Raw genomic sequence first — 20977 nt, forward strand, 5'->3', positions numbered from 1 at the left:
AATTTCGCTCATCGCTCCGTGGTTCAGCCAAGTTCATCTTACTTTGTTCACAAGCTTTCCTCTCTCTTACATTGTCGATCGTCCACTCTTTGTGATTGCCATCATTTTTGCCTTCTCTTGAAGCCACTTCTCTTGATAGCAGCTGCTCAACATTAGGCGCAGGGTGAGTCATAGTGCAATTCTGAATGCTTCGCGTACATTTCTCTTCGATGGTCTGAAAGACGTTTTTCTTTTCCTCCTTCTCCGACTCTCCCATTTTTGTCCTGCAGATTTTTTCGGGTGTTGGAGACCATGTTATCACACGTTTCTTAGTTTGCGCCCAATCTTTGGTGCTTGCAAGGGTCACTGGGGGCATCACACTCAGTCTCTGCATGCTTCCAGCTCGAGAAGAGTATTCCTTTCAATTCATCAGCTCCTCATCCCTGCTCTCCTCTATAGCTTTATTTCGGTTCACCTTTCCACTTCCACCATTCCTGCTCGGGGACAGGCCTTTTCTTTTGGATTCAGCTGTCTCCTTTCCAGCCTCTTAGTTAGCTGAATTTCGATCATTTTTATTTTTTTGCATTGGCATGTTTTTGTGTTTTTTTCTTACATTTGCCCTGTTTCAATTCAGTTTCAATTCCTTTTGTCTTTTTTTGTACTTTAGTTGACGTTTGCGGTTTTTCAAATATGTCGAACCACTCTGTTTCTTTTTGTTCAGAAGGTGCTACTGGCGGCTTAGTCTTTGATTGTACCATTTGGGTGTCCTCCGTGGCTCAGCTTGTAGAAGTTGAGCCAGACTGGTTCTGGCCTTTGTATCACCACAGGCACATTCATCAAGGACATGGCCATCGTAAGGACTATGGTAACAGGTGTAGACGTCTTCCCAGCGCCCACCAATTCCTTCACTTGCTGATTGGCCTCTTCTTTTGACCTATTATCCATGTCTTTCTCCTCTAATACGAGGATTTTTGACACTTCCTTCTCTTTATATTCGGATGAGTTTTCTGGTTCTCATTATCACCCCCTTTTTCTAGCCAATTGGCGGTTGGTGGAGGGCCTGGAACAAGTCCAGTGTTGAAGATTGCAGGACTAGGCCCGAAGATGATTGTCTCTCATTCAGTGTTTGCTTTAAATCTGAACGAGCCCTACCGTCTTGTTCTTTCTGTAATAAATTTAGAGCTTGTCTGGTAACTTCTAACAAATGTCTTGGCTTCTGAATTATTTTTCAGGGAGTCCTTCAGTACTGCTAGCGAGATATCATTGCCTCACCTTGTAACCGTAATTTGGGTCATCATGTCGACCAAATCTGCTTCCAGTTTTAAAATGTATGAATTTAACAGGGCTATTAACGTCATCTGATCACGATAATTCTCATTCAGGTTTTCAAATAGCTTTGTTAATGGAGCCACTGCTATTGTGCTTGCTGACATCCGTATTGGATGTAATTCACTGATTACTTTCTCCACGATCGCTAAAAATGACTGTTGGTCACCTTGAACGTTTGGCAATTGGGACTTAAGATCGTGATGCAGCCGTTGTCTTTCATTTGGTGAACTATATTCATCATCTGAAGATGAGGAAGAAGCCACATCCGATTCTCTTTGATTCTGTATTAGAGCAGGCGCAACTCTGGACGCATTACGATGTTTGGGAGTCGACTTTCCCCCCGGACCCTTAAAGCGTTTTTGCAAACCACAAGTGTCGCTTTCTGGACTCAAGTCATGTCTAGTCCCTTTTTGTGATGCCACAATTTCGTCTTTTCTTGTGTCAAATGAAGGAGTATTCGATTCTAAATGGACTAGAAATCTCATGTCATTGTCCTGATAAAGCATGCTAGCTGCCAGATTCGTTGTCACTACGTTTGGCATTTTTTTGTTTGATCTCATTGTGCCAGCCAACTTAGTATTCAGGGCTGCTAAGTCTCTGAGAACCTGGTCTGCAATTACTAATGAATTGCGTTGGGTGGTGTTCTGGCTGGGATTTGAATTCTCTTCTTGGACCCTCCGATTGCCTAGAGGTTCCCATACTTCTTCTAGTCCCTCTTGCTCGGGCAGATTATTTGAGGATCCCGTAGGATTTGCGTGCAACTGGGCTTGTAGCAAACTTGATCCACTACTAGGTGTAAGCAGGCTGGTTCTTTCATTAGCAACAGTCTTTTTGAGGGGAGTGGCTTATCTATATTAGCAACTATCTTCCACGCCATTAATTTTAATAGGGGGATAGTTACTGTGTTTCCGCCTCTCGTTGGGAATTGTAGTCGGGACATTGTATGAGTATTTCCTCTCCGTGTATCCTCCTTATACAATATGTTATGATCGTCAAGCTTTCTGTTGCCTAGCCACCTCTTCTCCTTGTTGGCGGACTCCACCGAGGATTCCATGTAATTACTACTGATGCTGGGCATGGCAAGCACTCGCGCGAGACATTGGCTTTCATTTTCTCTTTCATCCACCAGTAATGCCTTCAATTGAATTCCATACACCTCTTCTCCATCCGCTGCAGGATGAAAGCACTCACCGCTATGTGCAAAGGGCTGTGCTCCTCCCGCCAGTGGCATTGCTTTCTCCTGCATGGGACAGCCAGTGCCGACGCCACCACCATCGCTGCAACCCAGAGGGGAGGGGGAGCCGGGCCTGAAGGCAGAGGCCGGGGCGATGTGAATGGCGTGCAACGCTGCTGAGGATCGCAGTAAGGACTCTCCACTAGGTTGCACAGCATTTTACATAATATCTTGAGTAATCTCAATGTCTTGTTAAATATCAATAAAGGTCACGCCTGATCCTCCTCCACCCTCCCATCTCGACCCAATGTCACTTACTTGTTGGTCGATGATTACGGCCATAGCCACAGCGCTTGGCGCGGTCTTTGGATGTATTTTCACTGCGGCCAGTTCAACTGCTTGCGTTCCCTGCACTCCCTGCACTGCGCCGTATTTCGGGAGGGGCGTTATTGTCTTTAAGGCACGTTTTGCCTGAGCTCGTGTAGCGGGGATTCCTGTACTTAAGACTCATGGTGATTTCTCTATATTCTCACGGCCCCCGCGGCCCCCAGGGAACACAGGCAACACACTCTTGCCACACTCCGCAGTGCTCCACGTAGAGCCAGGTGTTTTATGGTGGTGACTCCACCTTTTGGTAGAAATGGAAAGAAATACTGCAGCTCGACCCACACAGCTCCGGGTCTCCTCACAGGCAACACACTCCAACTTTCAAATCACTCGGAATCAAGGGAAGGCCCAAATCAAATTTTTATTAATAACTTTAGTTATGTTTATCTCACCAAACTCGTTTTGGCATGGTTCAAAGGGGCCTACTGTCCCTTTTAATGAAAGTCTGGAATGACTGTTGTGGCATATATGATGCCCTTTTTAAGCACTGAAATGTAGGATTTTTCTATTAACTAAACTCCAGCCTTTTCCTTTGTTCTCTTAAGTTGCATATGATAAACCAGTGGCTGGCTATTGTTTATGTTTGCCCCTCCCTTCTTGGCCTGTAATGGCCCAGGCTGCAACACTAATGGACCTTAAGGTCACTTCTGCAGAAAGAACAGGCATGGCCTTATCTGTTTCCACCGTGGTTTAAATCTAAGCAGTATATTTTTCTATATTTTTAGCAATGGCCCTGATTGATGGTTGACAACCAGACCTCTCTCTCCAAGACCAGCAGAGGAAAGGTCTTGGAGCTTAAGGTTCATCTGAGCAGCTGCATGTAATGTTCTGCAAGCAATGGCTTTTAAACTCACACACAATGCAATTCACATGACATTTTATAAGGCACCTGGGCCTTATATCCATATGTAAGTTACTACTTTAATCTCACATTTGCTAAACACACAAGTAGTACTTCTAGATTGTATGTATAGGGCAGTTATATGGGAAAACCCATGTTCAAACTCTGAAAGTCTAGTGAGCACTTCTCTTAGCATACTGTCATTTTGGATGAGGGAAAAACAAAAAGGAAGTTCTTTTATTTCTTGTAAATGCAAGAAGCTTGGTTTCAATTACGATTTCGGGATCACAGTCTCATGTTGCATAATGATATTGTACATGCTGCTGTCTGTCTCCAAGTAAAATTGCAGCATTTCATGGATTTAGTAAAACCGACAGCCACATGTCTTTCTTTTACTTGCTGAAATGCATTGCGCATATTGTCACACTTTTGAGATTTAAGCCCACTGTCTTTCCTTTGAGATTTAGGCCGGTTTTTGTTTCAATAGGCCTCATGTCTGACATCGCCATTTCTGTGCTGGCCTTATACTTCAATGGGATGTCACAAATCACTTTGGTCTCTATTTCTGGCTTTCAGGTGCTATATTTCACCCCGCAGCAAGAACTTAAGGTTCAGTGGAAGGGCAGGTTAAAATGTGTGGACTGCTGTCTCCCATTTCACCTTACCTAATATGTTAATTAGCAAACTGTGAGATGCCTCAAACCTCACTAACATGCTCAGGTGTCATGCTCTCTGGCGTTGAGGCAGGGCAAGGCATTTGTCAGTCATTTGTCGAAGCAACAGCCAGAATCCCTGTTCACTTCACCCAGAGGGCTATACTGCTGTCCCCCACAAGCCCCAAACTCTTCTCACATAGTCCAAAACGAACCCCCTCCCCTGCTACCAACAGCCACAACTCACCTGCTTTTGACGCGGCACCAGGTCTTCAGTATTAGGGTTTTGCTTCAACCCTGCAGGGAATTCTTCACAATGAAACCAGGAGCAGAAAAGATAAAAGGTGGTAGTTGTGATAGTGTGCTGTTGTAGTTCTAAGGTCAGTTTTAAAACCATATTAGTGACCCTAAAGCTGGGAAGAGGTAAGAGAGGCTCCAAAATTGATATAAACCTGAAGCATTTCATTCTAGATTAGGCCTGTCCATCCTCAGCAGAATATCTTGATTATGAAAGCAACATATGTACAAATAAAAGTTACATTTTTTTAAAAGCATGGCTATTACAGCCCCTCCCACTGCCCCGCAACATGTGTGACAGTAAAATAGAAATGCATCACTAGAACAAAACCGCGTGCAGCAGCCCTCTACATATTAAGTGTTAATCGAGCACTAACACAAAGTATGATCACAGACTGAAGGCATTTCTAGGGGGAAATGCATTTCTTTAAAGGTCTCCAAAAGATTTAAATTCCCTTTAAAAAAAAAAAGATTTTTAAAAGTTAGTAAAAATATGGATATAAATATCCAAAGTGGTAAAAACTTAGTAGAGAAATATTTTACTTTACTTTTTTTATTAAAGACTCTTGGTAGTACAAATGTTTTAGGGGGAACTGCAGTACATGCAGTTCCAACACTTTCATGGAGCAAAATAACACTTAAGGATATTCAATGCACATTTTGTATTTAAATAAATACAAAAAAACAGATGTGATGCTAAAAAGCAATTAAAGTGGAGGAAGGAAACAGTGCATGTAGACAAAGCAAGCCCTGGTTAAAGAGAATTTTTTTGTTTCTACATACAATAATTCTATATCCATGCTCCCATGTTCACCAAGTTCACCGTGGTTCCTCCATCTCCATTTTATCTGTACTAAAGGAAATCTTTAAAAGCCGGTAACATGAGTGTCCGAGAGAAGGTGCAAAATTGAAACACATAAATTATTTATAATGCAAGTGCACTTAAGACGAGGCAAAAAAAAAAAGTATCTTGGCTCCTTCACTGGCCACACACCGATTCAGACACTAAGAGGCTATTGGAGATTTGTTTTGGAGCACAATCACAATAATGTGATATGATGGTTGCTATGAGTGGCTGTGTGCTCACCCGAGTGTGGCGGATCACCCTGAGAAGAACTTGGTGTAGATATCACAGGCATCCCGCGGTCTTCCATGAACAACCACTGAGGAAACCAGGCATTATGATGACGGCCCATGAAACAAGTTAACTTGGAAAGTCACATTCAACAACCTTATCACCAGCCAAGTATACAACGTGTGATGTACTTGGGAGTTGCCTTTCCCAGGTCAGCAAGTCTTCGGTGATCCATCGCAATACTCAAGTCACAAGTAGCAGCATTGTATGATGCTCTAAGAGTTCTAAGTCAGTGGATCATCTGCTCTGCCCAATGCTGCATTCCCACATATGGAGCTTCAATTTCAAAATGAGGGGCCTTGAAAGAAGTTGACAGATGGAACAAAGGGAAATCGTTTGTTTGGTGGGCCATCTTTCACTTGAAATGAAAAGTAGGTTCATTCTGCTTCTTCGAACATACAAAAAAAGGCTTGTCAAATGTTGATGCTCATAGCTGCCATTAGGTAGAGTTCCTCTGCCCCTAGATAGGTACTGCAGACACAGAACCTGATCAGACTTCAAATCTCCATTCTTAAACTATGAACATCCTACTATCCTAATTCTCAAGATAGGCCGAATAAGTGGCCTTCCCAAGAAAGTATAACGTTTCTCACTCTTCCATTTATCTGGATCAATAGTATGTCACTACTATTTAGTCAATATTTCTGCAATCTAATAATGGAAAGAGCAGACAACAGTAATCAACCGTCCTTGTCCATAACAACGGAGGGGACAGGTTCCAAATGAACTTCAAGTTTAACATTTGGCCGGGAAGGGCAAAGCCTATTTTTTATTTCTGGTCTCACTCTCCCACTGGCTCTCCCCCTAGTGGACATTATCTCAAGTGCATCGAGCCTCAGCAGGATATTGAAAGGAGGAGTTTATGGACCACTACTGAAAATTAAAGCCTGGGGAAGCCCCATTTTTTCCAATGTGAGCCCCAACATTGCAGCAGCATAACTTACACTACATCCCCTTTTCTAAAACTTGACAACTACTCTGGATTACAAACTGCAATGGAATGGATCAATAAGGCAATTTCCAGAAGCATATGGAATTAATTTACTGAATTGTATGCCAGGTTCATGTTCCAAGGGCACACAATGGAAGAAACGCACAAAGGTCTATGTTTCAGGGCTTGCATTAAACAGGTCAGTGACTTCTAATCATCACTGCCACTTCTCAAGAATACCATAAAAAGTAATGTCCTAAAACATCTCATCTGGGACACACTCTCTCTCTCTGTCTGTCTGTCTCTCTCTCTCTCTCTCTCTCTTGTGGAAGGAATCCCTGCTCAGAATAACATATGAGCAAGTGCCTGAGATGAGGCTTTAAAACACAGTGGAAATACTGAGTGACGACTGGACTTTCAGTATTGGAGAAATGAAGGGAAGCTACAAAACTCAAACCCATCGCACCCCAACATCCTCACTGCAAGGCGTGAAGTAGGCGAGTCTCTAAAAATCAGTTTGAATGCAGTGACCTCTTTAACTCACTCTCTCGCTACTGTCTGGACAGACTACTTAAGAGTAGTGAGTGTAGGGGGCCTTCTGTATTCCTGCCAAGAAAGGGATGCGAGCAATGGTGTGAGAAGGCTTGTGATCTAGTAACAAAGAGCACTGGTCCAAAACACAGGTGAGAGAAAATCCTAGCAAGTCACGAAGAAAACTAGACATTTTCTGTTTACAAAAAATTAGTTTCTTTTGATAATTTTTTCTATATGAAAAAAATATTTCTTATACTACAATATTTACATACTTGAAAAATGCACACATGCTTGCTGGACTGTGTGCTTTCCTGAAACCCTCAATGAAAGGTTAAATCCCACAAGATTGAAACCGATCAATCCAAAAGTAATATGTAGCCAGTGTCTTTAAAGTACCAAAGCAAGTGTCAATCTATTGAAATAAACACTCTCATGACCCTTTCAGTGCCCTTGGGATAGATATATATATATATATAGACATTCCGTAAAAAAAGTGATCTTTACCACAGTCTGGTACATACATCCCAATTTGGTGCTGCGGGCAGTAAGCTCTGTGCCCCTGCATCGTGTCCCCTTCTTCTCCAATGGTATCAGAGACCACCCAAACTGGAGCAAAGCTTTTTTTTCCCCCCACAGCACTACAGCCCCTAGGAGCAGGCAGGCACCCAACCGATTACACGGTCACTACATCCATTCTTCGTCTTCTACTGAAAGATGCAAACCATGCGTCATGATGAAAAACGGGCTAGCAATCCAGAATTTTAAAGATATTTCTGATATGACCGATAAAAGAAATAGAGCAGATTTAAAAAACACAAGACATCTTCCAGAACCTATGTTTAACCCATTTGATTTCACTGGCTTAAAATGTGGTGCCACGTAAGGAAAGCGGTCAACTAAAGCAGCTTAAAAATGTACGTTAGTGGACTGATGAATGCCCCCCAAAGAAGCATGGCGAAGGCGCAAGGGGGAATATCCAGTATGGTTTTGTATATATAAGTGTTTGTCAATGGCATTGCTCCCTCATGTTTGGCATAGGTTTTAGATAGATGCCAGAGTTAAACTCATTTTGAAGAGCATCCAATGCAGACATTCACACTCTTCTGTTGGCCAGAAGATAAGCATGCTTCTCCACAAAAACACACATCCATCCATCCACCATTTGGCAAGCTTTGGTCATTAACGCAGACTCTGTTCATGTCTATTGCTACTAATCGCTATTTGGTTGCACACTGTTGAAGGTGGGTCATTTCCCGCCCAAATAAAAGGCTCCTTCTATGTTCTATACATATAGGTCTCTTTATATACATGGTTTCTATAATTGCATAAAGGTCTGTGTGATTTGTTGGGGTCATCCCAAGATGTGCTTGCGTGTTATTGTTTGGCAGCTGCGATACAGAGGCGATTTGTCCGCCAGGTTTAAGGAAAGGCAGACAGGGTGATGCAAATGCTACGACTTTCAGATTTCAGTGGCTGCGATCTCTTCAAATTGGATTTCTGCTCCGTGCAGGTCACACTCGTCCAGTTCCCTGGCCTCCAGCTCCAATGTCAACTGTCTTATGTCCCTCTCCAGCTCCCGGTTACGCCGGTACATCTGGATGTAGTTGTGCTGGAGCTGCTTCTGGTACCTGATCACTTTCTCCTTCTCCTCATACCATGTGCGGCGCTCATCCTCAAAGTTCTCCAGCTGCTCCTCACTGCGCCGCCGTTCATACATCAGTTCCCCCCTATACCTCTCCACCTGCTGCATCAAACCCTGCATCATGTCCACATTCTGACGCTGTGCTTTGGCCTCGTCACTCTCGTACATCAACAGAGCCTCCTCCTGCTCATGGTAAAGACTCAGTCCGTGGCGAGTGCCCACTATCGCAGCCTCTCGCAGACTGATCACTTCCTGGTCCAGCTTTCCTGCTTTCTCCCGCAGCAGTTCAGCTTCATTTTTCTTACGCTGCAGTTCATTCTCGCACACCTCCAGCTCCAGAGTTTTGGTGTGGGTGGTGTCCTGCAGCTCCTGGATCTGTTCCTCACTGGCCTGCAGCTCAGACCGGGTCTCTCGTAGCTGGGATCGGAGGAGCAGCATCTCGTTCCCTTTCAGTGCCAGCTCAGCCTGAGACTCCTTCAGTTGCTGTTTAAGGAGCGAGATCTCCCCAGATTTCTGACACACCTGCAAAACAGCACAGGAAACATTAAACATATATATACAATTATTTCACAAATACATCCAAAGGTAGGCTCAATCAGTTTTTAGAATTCGTGTTACACATGTGAATGGTATGGACAGTCCATAGACTGAGGCAGATCAACCATACATTATAGGCTGGCCAGTCATCCAAGACCTGAATCCAGGCATACATTCAATATAACCACAATGAATATTCATGAGACAAATTTACCTAGAATGGATGCAATTGATGCCAAAAGTTGACTAAGTCCGGCCCTCAAAGACAAGTGTGTGATCATGCTGCATACACCAAGGTATGGTATGGTAATGTTTATTTATGAAGCGCCTATACACAGGCAAGTGTTTCAAAGCGCTCAGCGGACTCTGTAACCAGGGTTTGCCTTTTCATGCACATAATTTGGGAAGGTTTGCATTTAAAGTCACTGTGAATGGAAACCCTCCCAAAAGATGTATTATGCAACACAGTTATAAAACTGAAGCAAAAGTAACTAAGAAATTGTGCAACTAAAAATATGGCTAGACTGAAAACCATATCAAAACTGGGTCATTGAATGATATCAAAAACCTAAAGAAGGCAGAAGCAGACCAACGTCAGAAGGGAAGCCATCACACTGCATACTAACGAGATGAAACAGGTAACCAATGGAGGTAGCTACAAATAGGGTGGTCACAAAAGATGCCGTAGGTTCGAAACATAGAAGGGCTACTTGAAATAAAAGGGGAACAGGCAGGGAATACCAACAGGTAGCCAGAATGCAAGATGGGTCTACAGAAACACCTGCAGCTACAGGTGAATACCATGCAGGCCTCTGGGATCGAATACCCACAAGGTATTGAAAGAGACAAGTGCAGCCATAACCTTTGTTTGGTGAAGGAGAAGAGATGAATAAAAAATAACACCTAGAATATGAGCAAGAATAAAGGGTGGCACAGTAATTGAGAGCAAAGTCAGTGGAGGGTTGGCAGAGTGCAGAAACAACAAGATACTGTTGAGGAAGAAATATTCAATTCTTTAGTGTTTAAAGGAAGATATTGGACTACCATCCAAGCCTAAATTACAGAGAGCCAGAGGAGGATATATTTTGGAATTGTATTATCGATATAAAATGACTTGGGGATAATAAAAAGAAGGATTACAATTGTGTAGGAAGCTGGCCAACATCAAAACAGCGGCTACAGCTCTGACCTTTGGTACCACACAGAGAATAGAAAGTAAAGCAGAGCGAGAGAAGACTAACAACATAATATAAGGGAAAGAGTAATAACAAGAGGAGATGGGACAGGCATCAAGTGGGGCCAGAGACGGAAACACAAGAGCAAGTTAAGACGAGTGTGGAATTCAACAGTGTGGAAAAAACATGAGGAGCAAAAAACAAAAACAGAAGAAGGTTTTGAATGGATGTATGCATGAGTGAGATCATCCGGCAAATGGAGAAGAGCTGCCGCAATGAAGGGTGCCCGTGTGGAATCCTGGATGGACACGAGAGGCAGATTAACTAGAAGAATAGAAGTGTGGAGGGGCACATTGGCAAACTTTATAATCACCTCATGAAAAGGAAAGCAAGTATATTGCAATCAGGGTCCCTGACTAGTCCTTGAAGATCTGTCATTCAGGTGGCCAGGACACAGCCATCGCTATTTGATCCAGTTCCTGGGGGTGGACCAGTGAGGGAGGATCACCTGGAATGGGGTTCCTTGGGGAGTGGAGGAGGCACGCTGACGTGGTATCCCCCTTCTTATACCCTTTCCCAATCTTACCCCATAGGATACTCAAACACTCTACGCCCTCTTTTCAGACACGAACACTGTCTCTGATCGCAAAAGACGGACAAACACTAAAGTAATTTACCTGACATGTCTCAACGCCAGGGTCAGGTAAAGTCAGGCAATTGGTCAGAATCACACACCTGACGGCCCTTTCCCTTCCCCACAGGGATAAAAGGTGGAGCACGAGAGCAAAATACGAGCAAGGCAGACCGCACAACGAGAGAGCCAACAACACAGCAGTTCAAGAGGAGGAGAAACACGGTGCAAACCGAGTGGGTGACAAGGAGAGAAGAGACCTTGCCCTTTCCAAGCCATGCCCTTGAAACCTCCACAGAAGGAAATGTAAGACCGTGACCAACAGCCCGCGAGTTTTGCAGCAGATGTTAACAGTGTACAGGGCCCTCTGCTGATAACCAAGCCTCGTGGTACCGACCTTGACTGTAGAGAAAAGAGAAGCTGATCGGTTCATCACAGCCAGTGAATCGAAGGGAGAACTAATACGAAACTGAACTGTGTTTTAACAAAAGTAGTAAAACATCTGATTGAAGAAGGTACAAAGAACTGTTATTTTGATTTGAGAGTGGAAAGCCAGCTACAAGGGAGTCGGGCACCACGCAGGTGCTTGCTTGAGAGACCTGGGGGGTAATACCCCATGGTTGAAACTACCGTTACCAGAAGGCCTTGGGAATGGTGCAAGAGACTTGGGTCGAAGTGGTCAAGCAAGCAGACAGGAACTTTTGTTGATTATTTTTAGAACACATCAGATCCTCAGAGGCAAGAAACTTTTTGTAGGAACGAGACTTAACCATCAAAGGCCCTGATAGTTGAACGGGGAACTGTTTGGTCGTGCTGGGAAAGCCTGAGCGTGTCCTGTGCTCCGGAGTCCTACCGTGTCCCGTGCTCAAAACACAGGGAATGGAAACCACGACTACCACATCCTGACTTATTATTTGTGAAGCCTTCTTTCTTTCCTGTGAACCTTCTCCCACACTCATTGTGTCATGAACTACAGAACACGCCCCTTTTGGACTTCCTGGTCCTTGTCTCAACGGGGCTTACACTCCCTTGTACTTCCAACATGGTCGCCCCCTGTGAAACACCTTCCTCGCTCTACACCTTGGACGTAGCGTGTTCTATTTATAGACCACGCCTCCCGCGACTCCGCGCATCTCAATGCTATTGCGAAGTTGCAACCAGACGTGTGCTCTGTAGCTCGCGGTATGGTTTCGCCTTGCTTCTTCCAGCCTACCCCATTCCTAGTCCCTTTCCTTCCTTTCTTGATTCCTGGACTCGTTTGCTAGTTGTGCACTCTGTTAACTTTCCGGATTCCTGGATCCTTGCATCCCAGAACTTTGAACGCACGCTGGAGTCGGAAGAGACTCGTGCAGCCTTATTCAAGACTCGATCAGTCCACAAGAAGGCATCGATCAAGAAATCCAGCAAAGATAGAACTCAGGTGAGAAGGGGGGAACTCCTTGACATTGTTTGTATTTAGCGGAAAGATTGGCAATAGGATTTTCTTAGTATAGGCCCTTTTATTTGACAAGACACCACTAGGACTGCCTTATTATTATTTGATGGTCGTAGCTTGCTCCTATCTTAGATTAGGTGTTTTTCCAACCCGCATATACAGTTTAATAAACACCCTTGAACTGTGATCACTTGTGTCTGTTTACTGTTGCCACCATGAGTTTCTTACAGGGGGCATAATACATGGCTGGTAACGGCCCATCAGTGTGAGCATAGGTAGGCCCAAGTGAGGAGTGGGTTCAGTACAATTATCGATCCTGTGCGCCCCCCCGCCCCACCCCGACAATAGCTTTTCACACTCTGGGGCTTCATCCAGGAGGCAAATAGTTTAAAAGCATCTTGTGTGTGCTCACACACCTGTCAAAAAAAAAAGGCAAAAAAATACCAAAAGAATGCCTGCCAAATAGGAAAAAAGAAAAAGGACAGTCCCTTTTCTATTTCTGTTGCAGTGGCCCTGTGCAGACAGGAAGGAGCGCATAGCCGCAGTTAGGCCTGTGGTTAATTATGGGGTTGGGTATGTTGGGGAGGACAGAGGCAGGCTGGGAGGGGAACTGGGCTGCAGTGTCAAATCACCAACAGAAAGATGACAGCACTGGGGAAGCTGCACAGATGGAGCACGGGCGATCACCGACAGTCTCTACCTGCATTGACAGCTACCCGATTGGTTGAATGCCCTTGCCTGGGTGTGAATTGAGGCAGCGTGATAACCACAAGCTTTGTAAACTAGAGGCTAGAGGATAGAGTGACCAATCATTCTACAGACAATGAAGAGATGGCATCTAGTTTGTTTCCTGTATTCTGAACATGTTCAACAAACCAATCAAATATCCTCACTGTCTAGGTACGTGGGGTGGTTATTCAGCCTGGGTGGTATAAAGGAGAGCTGTGGCAACTGCCCATGTACAGTGGCAGAGTTACATAGGCATCACTCCTGCTAAGCTACCAAGGCACTTTGCTGAAAATCTCTGGGGACTCAGAATATGAGGTTTATTTGCAGTAAGATGCATTCAGGTCTATTTCCTTGATCGGTGCCAAGAGACCAGGCGTATCAGACATAAGCAACCGTTGGAATGATTTATGCAAAGGTGCTTATGCTTCTAAACGCCTTCTGTGTTCCCTCTACCACTGCTTTTTCATTTGAAGAGATCTACCGCTGATATCACTGGAGTAAGGGCTGGCGGTAATATTGTTACCGCCGCATTTAAGGGCTACCACCCAACTTGTCATGAGGCCCATAGCCAACTGTTGGAATGATTGATGCAAAGGTGCTTATGCTTCTGAACGGCGTCTGTGTTCTCTCTGCCGCTGCTTTGTCATTTGGAGAGATATTTCGGTGAGATCACTGGAGTTTAGTTTTATGGAAACTAACATTGCTGGCATCTGTGAGGCACTTGCATGCAGGATGTTGGCAAGGCAATTTCTCAGAAACTAAAAGGTTTTGCAGTGCTACGGAAAAAGAGTTAACACGCATATTTCCATTGATCTAATGTTTTCACTGCAACAATATAAAAGTAGACTTGACAAATGTGTGTTTTTTTACATGTCTAGCGCTTGTACGAATGCACTCAATAGGCAACAGGCACATGTGACAACAAGAGCGGTAATGGGATAAGGCACAAGCAGGCTTAGGCACGGTAAAGAGAAATTGGAAAAGTGAATAGAGTGAAGGAGGGTGGAGAGAGACAAGAGAAGACCGACAGAGTCCGGCAAGAACATGAATGCACCTGTGAACAATGCAAAGGAAATTGAAAAGAAGACGGGAGTCAAAGGGTAGACATGGGATGCAGAAGAGAGAAGAGGGGACAGAAGAGCTATGGGAAAGGGAGAAATAAGACGGAGAGCCGAGTTGTAAACAGAACTGGGGGTAAGATGAGAAGCAGGATGTCCAGGAAACGGGGCGGAGCAATAATCAATAAGCGAAAAAATAAGAGAAATGAGGCCGAGTCTGGTGGCCTGGGATGATGGGAGCCGGTGGCACGAGGAGGAAGAGATTGCAGGTGTGAACAGTGTTGGAGATAAGTGAGAAGGGCAGAAAAGAGTCATTAGAAACACAGAGGTTTCAAGCAAAGGAAGAGAGAGTCGAGGGAGGAAATGAGAGAGTAGGTGGAAGCAGAGGAGTATGTAAAGTGGTACCGGGGTAAAAAGAGGACTTCTGTTTTGTAGTCTTGGGTTGACGAAAGTGGGTAGACATCCAGTGTTGGATGGCAGAGTCTCGTTGAAGGAGGAGAAAGAGGAAGATTTGAGTGTCGTCATAAAAGTTTGACGATAAATCACAGGATATGATGAGAGCAGAAAGAGGTATGGTGTAGTGGGAAAACAACAGAGGACCAAGCACCAAGTCCTGAGGGACACTATGAGAAGGGGACGAAAAGAAGAGACGTGTCCAGCCTAGTCATTGAGTGCCTCACAAAGGGCACCATCTGCCGCGTACCTCCCACTTGGTCTCCTCGAGCCGTGGCCCCAGCTCCGTCTGTTCCCGCTCAAACGAGGCGCACCTCTTCTCTAGCAGCTCGCGTTCCTGCAGCAGCTGGGAGAAGTCCTCCTGCAGCTTCCTCTTCTCCTGCTGCAGCTGGAAGATCTGCAGCTGCAGCACCTGCTGCAGCCGCTGGGCCTTCTGCGACGCCTGCTTCATCTTGATGGCGTAGCTTTGTCGCAGCTCCTCCATTTCCTGCTCGCCACGTTTCTGCTTCTCCTCATACACCTGGCAAGACAAAGCAAGCAGAAAGAGAACATGAGGAGGGATGCAGATTTTTCCAACTATTCTGGAATTTTCCTGGCTACCAAAGCACGTTGTGCACTCCAGACATAAGTTTTGTGGTTCTTAGAAAGGGACACCTGGGGCAGGATTATTGAGAAGGAAAAAAAGCGGGGCATGTGTAAAAGGCAACCACCCACGTGCAAATACAAACATTCTAGCGCTGATGCAATCGTGCATACTCAAAAAAACAATTGCACTCCCCAACTGTGTTGGTAGTCTGCCCCAGGAATTTCGATTCATATTTTGATACATTCTGGGTCAATATGTTTGTTATTCCGGAATCTGAAGGAAACGATCGGAAATCACCGAGTAATGTACACGATCCTTCATTAATAACTAATTATGTACAGAACGAAGCGCTAGGGCAAATCATATGTGCAATCGCATTACTGCTAGCGCAAAGGTAGTGCACGATATTTGCACTGGCACTAATGCAATTGTGCTTTGTTTTCGCAAAGCTACGGTAAACTGGTCCCTCGGGTGGTATCAAACTGTGCAAGTGCAGTGGGAAGTCTGTATTAGAACCAACACAAGTGGCACCTGCTCTGGAATTGCGCTGGGGCTAATGTTGTTTGCGCTTAAATAATGGATCACAATGGCGGCGTAGCAATTTTCTCTTTTTCGCCCATTGTTCTGCTAGACGCCCAGCACAGCATGGGATCATCATATTAGTGGTGTCTGCAGCTGGCCACTCCAATGAAACGACCCAATGCTTAGTTATCATTGGAAAGTGGGGAAAAAAACGTACTTTCTAAAACTAAGCATTTTCATGTTTACAGACAGAAAATGGGCAACTCCAAAATCAGGATGAAATTGTTTCTTTCGCTAAACCTATGGTTGGAATTGGGCACTGTAGTGTCCAAAACGTCGACTGGCATACCTGCACCAATAGACCGACGAGCACATGTTATGTTAAGTATTTATACTGCGCCCGTCCGCACCATGGTGGTGTTACGTCGCTTGTCCGAAAAGTGGCATATCGCGAACCCGCCAGGGACCCTGTCACCAGACCGTAGTCTCTGGAATGGAGGAGTCGGGAGGTGTGGGAAGTCGATAGTAAAGAGGGGTTGGACAGTAAAAAGAACAAATTCCATGGGCAAAACAGTCGGGAGAGGGGGGGTTAGGATAGGACAGTGGTCGTAGGAATGCGTGTTTGTAACCGCCATTAGCCATTTGTGTGTGAACGAAAAGGTCTTAGACCCGTGGAGTCCGGTTAAAAACTAGAGTACGTTCTGATGAAGCATATAGTTGGTGTGGGGAGGGAGGGGGGGGGGAAATCGGTGGGTTGAGTGATGTGCTTCAGAGGTGCCCAAACGGGCCCTAGTAGATCAGTCATAGGAGTTGGATCTGATGGCAGGGATCGCAGCGTGAACTGAGTAGCCTCATGGTATAGGGGCTTCCTCAGTCAGCAGGGTCTATTTCAGAAAGTTAGTAGCATATACAGGCTGCAGCAAATCTAACATCAACATGAATATTCAGCATTGCTACTATTTCAATTAAATAGAGTAGAAAGTAATTGGCGCCTTATATGTTTGGTACATTCTAGAGGAAAAGGGACCTTTTCAATCCAGTCTGTTATGGTCAGTAAAAAACAAGAGGCAGTTACATGAATGGCTAACTGCTCGGTAAAAACTTGCTTTTTGGCTTATTGTAAATTCCTACACTATCTTTGTAGAGTTGAAAAAGGGTATCACAATTAAAATTATAATTTTCAAGGAGTGCAGTCATGCTGGTTGGCACTCAATTCAGTTGTAGCAGATTTCAGTTTAGCCGTAACTGCTATTGGGGGGTAAAGGGGAGCAGTGTGCTTTAACTTCACAAAGAACAGTTACGAAACGGTGAAAATGGTTGCAAAATGTAGCGGAGCTGTTAACCGTGCCCACTCACTTCGACGAATGGAAACAGGCTCAGAGGGTTTTTATAGTCATTGCATCGAGTTAAAAAGTATCGAATACCTTGCCATGGAAAAAAAGCATCTAAAAAAAGCATCAAATGCATTTTTTTTAATGGAGAGGATCCCCCACAGCCTCCCTTTTTTAACCTTTAAAACCTGTTATAATTAAAACAAACCCGTTATCTTAAAAAAAATGCATTCAATGCTTTTTTTAATGCATTTTTTTCTATGGTAAGGCATGCAATGCTTTTTAATTCGATGCAATGACTAGATACCGGCTCAAAGGAGTCAAAAAGCAATGGCATCCGCCACCGACACCTTTGCAGAGGAGAGCCTAGTTGGACGTAGCCGGGGAGAACCCAACTGCACGTGCAGAGTGGGCTAGAATAGACTGGAGGATCCTAAATGTACTCCACGGATCGACCCACAGGCGTGATGCAGAGTCGGATCCCACCAATGACCTGCAGCCTGAGCACATATCTCAGAAGGAAGCGCTTTACTCAATAAGACCTCATTGGCCCGGTCTGCTAATGCTTTGTTAAGATTTGATGAGAGCGTGATCTCTTCTGCGTTTGAAGATTCTACACCACAATGGAATAGCAAATCATTACTTCTGAGGTCAAACCTAGAAACTCTTGCACATCAGGCGAGAAGAGGCCTGCTTACTCCAATCCTTCTTTTAGATTTTGTACAGGCCTGCGTAAGGCATTTGCGCCAGCGCTAGGTACTTGCATCATTTCCCAGTCATTTCTGGGCTATGCGCAGGGGCGGCCACAGCGGGCATTGCCAGGACGTGCTTTCATGCTCACATAATTTGCAGGTATTGTTGTAGTTTGTGGATGTTCATTTTGGAACAGAAATGTTAAAGGTTTATTTTAAGTTAGATTGTTTTATACATATTTGACTTTTAACCAATAAAACATATATAAAAAACATAATATGCAGGTATTGCCATCAAATCCTAGATACTTCTATGCATTCCAGTCTTTCCCCAATAAAAGACAAATGAGTCAGTGCATTGCAGGTATTCCCATTAAAAGTACTTTCACTATTGCATCCCAATGCCCAAGCAGTCCTACCATTGTCAAATATATGCCCAGTTAGCAGGCGGTACCAAGTTTCATTAGGTCTCGTCATTATTTGGCAATATTCTAATGTGCCCATTTGGCACAGTGCCATTATGCCAGTTTGCATGGTCACAGCAGTGACATTGAAGCGCAGTGACCATGTGCGAACCATTCCCACCTCCATCCCTAGCCCTGCTGCCACTGAACGCAAGGCAAGGTGCAGCTAGAATGTGACATACCTGCTGCCCCACTGCTACACCCACCTCATCAATCCCTCCGATAAATGCTGTGTGGCCAAGGTGGTGGCTGTAGACGGGTGACCGCTGAAGGGCAGTCACCCAGCTGTCCACTGCGCAGAGCCAAAATTAAAAACTTCAGAGTGAGTGCTGCAGAGAATTCCCCATGGTTGTGGAGGGGTAGTAGCCTGGACAAATTTGGCGGACAGAGCTCTCAACTGGACCTTTACTATTTGGGTCTGCCTGCTGTGATGAAAGGCAACCGAATGATGAATGAATCAATCAATTGATTAATCTGAATCATGCGTGACCGGATTTATTTATTTTTAAGGAAAACTATTAGCGCCCTGGCAATATACCTGGGCTGCCAATAGTGATAACTCCGTCACAATCTGGTCAGACAGGCCAGTAAAGGCCCAAATCTCTCACTGAGCTCCTCTGCTACCCCCAAACGTAAAGGTTAGCATTATAAAAGCATTTATAAATGGCAAATATTTTTGACCAATAAATTGGAATGCACGGTTGACCTGAATTTCGGAAATGCAATGAACTGTGCCGCAAGAGGCACCCGGCTTTGGTTTCCATATCCTTGTCTTTCTAAGCAATGGCTGTAGCAAGCATCTGGAGAATGCTGCTTCATGGATGAGAGGAGACTTTCATGCAGAACAAGATTCTCTAGAATTCGTACCAAAGTGTTGCTCACATGACGTGCCTCAAAATGTGTACGAACCATCGGGGAGTGATCATTGACTCTTGGGGAGCAAGAAACTGTGGGCTTCATCACGAGTTGGGCTGTAGCCCATAAATGCGGCGGTAACAGTATTACCACCGCATTTAAGGGCTGGCCCTATCATGAATTGGGCACTAAATTGCCTTTTTTACCTCCAGCTTTTTTTCTGGAGGCGAAAATCCCTATTTTCAGCGGTATTACAGCCGGCTGTATTAGCCCACAGTATTAGCATCGAAAATGGCCCACTGGATCCAATTGACCCTATCAGGAATAGGAATTTACCATTAACGCTCAACCCGTGATCCGGTGTTAATACCACCGGACCGGTCGGTGCTAAGGCTATAACAGTCGGCGGTGTTACAGCCGGGAATACAGCCCAACCTCGCGATGAGGCCCTGTATGCTCTGGGCACGTGGAGAATTGAAGTGGCAAGTGACTTTTGATGCTTGACTTGTAGCTTGCAACTTTCAATTTTCCCCTTGCATGACACAATGCATTGTAGACACATTGCCAGAGTCAAGAAAACGCAAGAAGGACTGGTTGGGCTTAAAAGCAGTAGCTCTTCCTACGAAGGGTGTCGACAAATAAAGCGTCAATCCCCTTTTATAGTTTATTCTAGGTCCCACTTTCTTATTGCTTATGTATGCATTCTTTGGGAAAGACTAATCCACTTATTAGGCTACACACACCCGTGCACTGATTATCATATAATCATTCCTCAAGGACTTGCAATGGTGGTAAAGTCTTTCGTGCATCTTGAAGCTCATTGGTCTGTGGAAATGTGCAGAGCTGCAACTGAATTGCCGTTCAGAAACTGCAACAACTCATTCCTGGTGCTTACGTAATAGAAGACTAGGAAAACAAAGACCACATGCCAATGTTGGCAGGGAATCCACACCTTATCTTTATGTCCCAATTTGGGTTTGGGAATCACTATAGAAGGTTCATGAACCAGTGCTGGTGTACACCTCAGTATTTCATTATGTCCTCATTTTGGTTAGGCAATTGAACGTTAAGGTTCTGTCCCAATTGTGACTGAAGAACGATACAACACGTGAATTTTGTTTGCAGGGATTGGGACAAACATTTTAACAAAATGGCTTCCTTGTAAAAGAAGTCAGAAGTATATAGTACATAAGAAATGACTGCGTCCAGTATTGCATTTCTATATGGCATTTCAACTATGTGGCTCATGGCAATTGCTAAATAAAGCGGAGTTGAGTGAAGCTGAAAGGGCCATGACCGTCAAGTCCGTCCTTTGAATCCCGGTCAGATTCCGCGGTTACAGGGACTGCCCGCGGTGCAGGAGTTCTGCTCCCCACAAGCGAGTCTGTAAACCCTTGAAGCCATTCTGCGAGGGAATGAAAGAGCAGGGCAAATCATCTGCTTAACCAAGCAGAGGCACTCCGAAAACGGGGATTCTCGCAATGTTATCAGACCATAGTCCTTACATAAGATGGAAGAGAAGAGAGTAGGGGTCAAGTGAGGAGACTCATTAACATACCAACTGAACGTGGCATCACCAGAAATTAGCATATTGATGTGCCCTCTGA

The 20977-nt window shown here is 44.7% G+C and overlaps 1 protein-coding gene across 4 annotated transcripts in view; it reads right to left on the minus strand.

Annotated features, from left to right (window-relative positions):
- Window positions 1-5195: 5195 nt before the first annotated feature.
- The window catches only part of LZTS2 (leucine zipper tumor suppressor 2), a 738816-nt gene continuing 723034 nt past the window's right edge, over window positions 5196-20977 (minus strand). For all 4 annotated transcript variants that reach the window (XM_069611659.1, XM_069611660.1, XM_069611661.1 and 1 more), the window contains 2 exons: window positions 15171-15440; window positions 5196-9424 (listed from right to left, as the gene is read on the minus strand). In XM_069611659.1, coding sequence (XP_069467760.1) covers window positions 8720-9424; window positions 15171-15440 — 975 coding nt within the window. In that variant the 3' untranslated portion in view covers window positions 5196-8719. The remainder of the gene's footprint in view (window positions 9425-15170; window positions 15441-20977) is intronic.

This window comes from Ambystoma mexicanum, chromosome 8 (assembly GCF_040938575.1).
Source record: "Ambystoma mexicanum isolate Mex_15411 chromosome 8, UKY_AmexF1_1, whole genome shotgun sequence".
In the NCBI taxonomy this organism is placed as follows: domain Eukaryota; kingdom Metazoa; phylum Chordata; class Amphibia; order Caudata; family Ambystomatidae; genus Ambystoma; species Ambystoma mexicanum.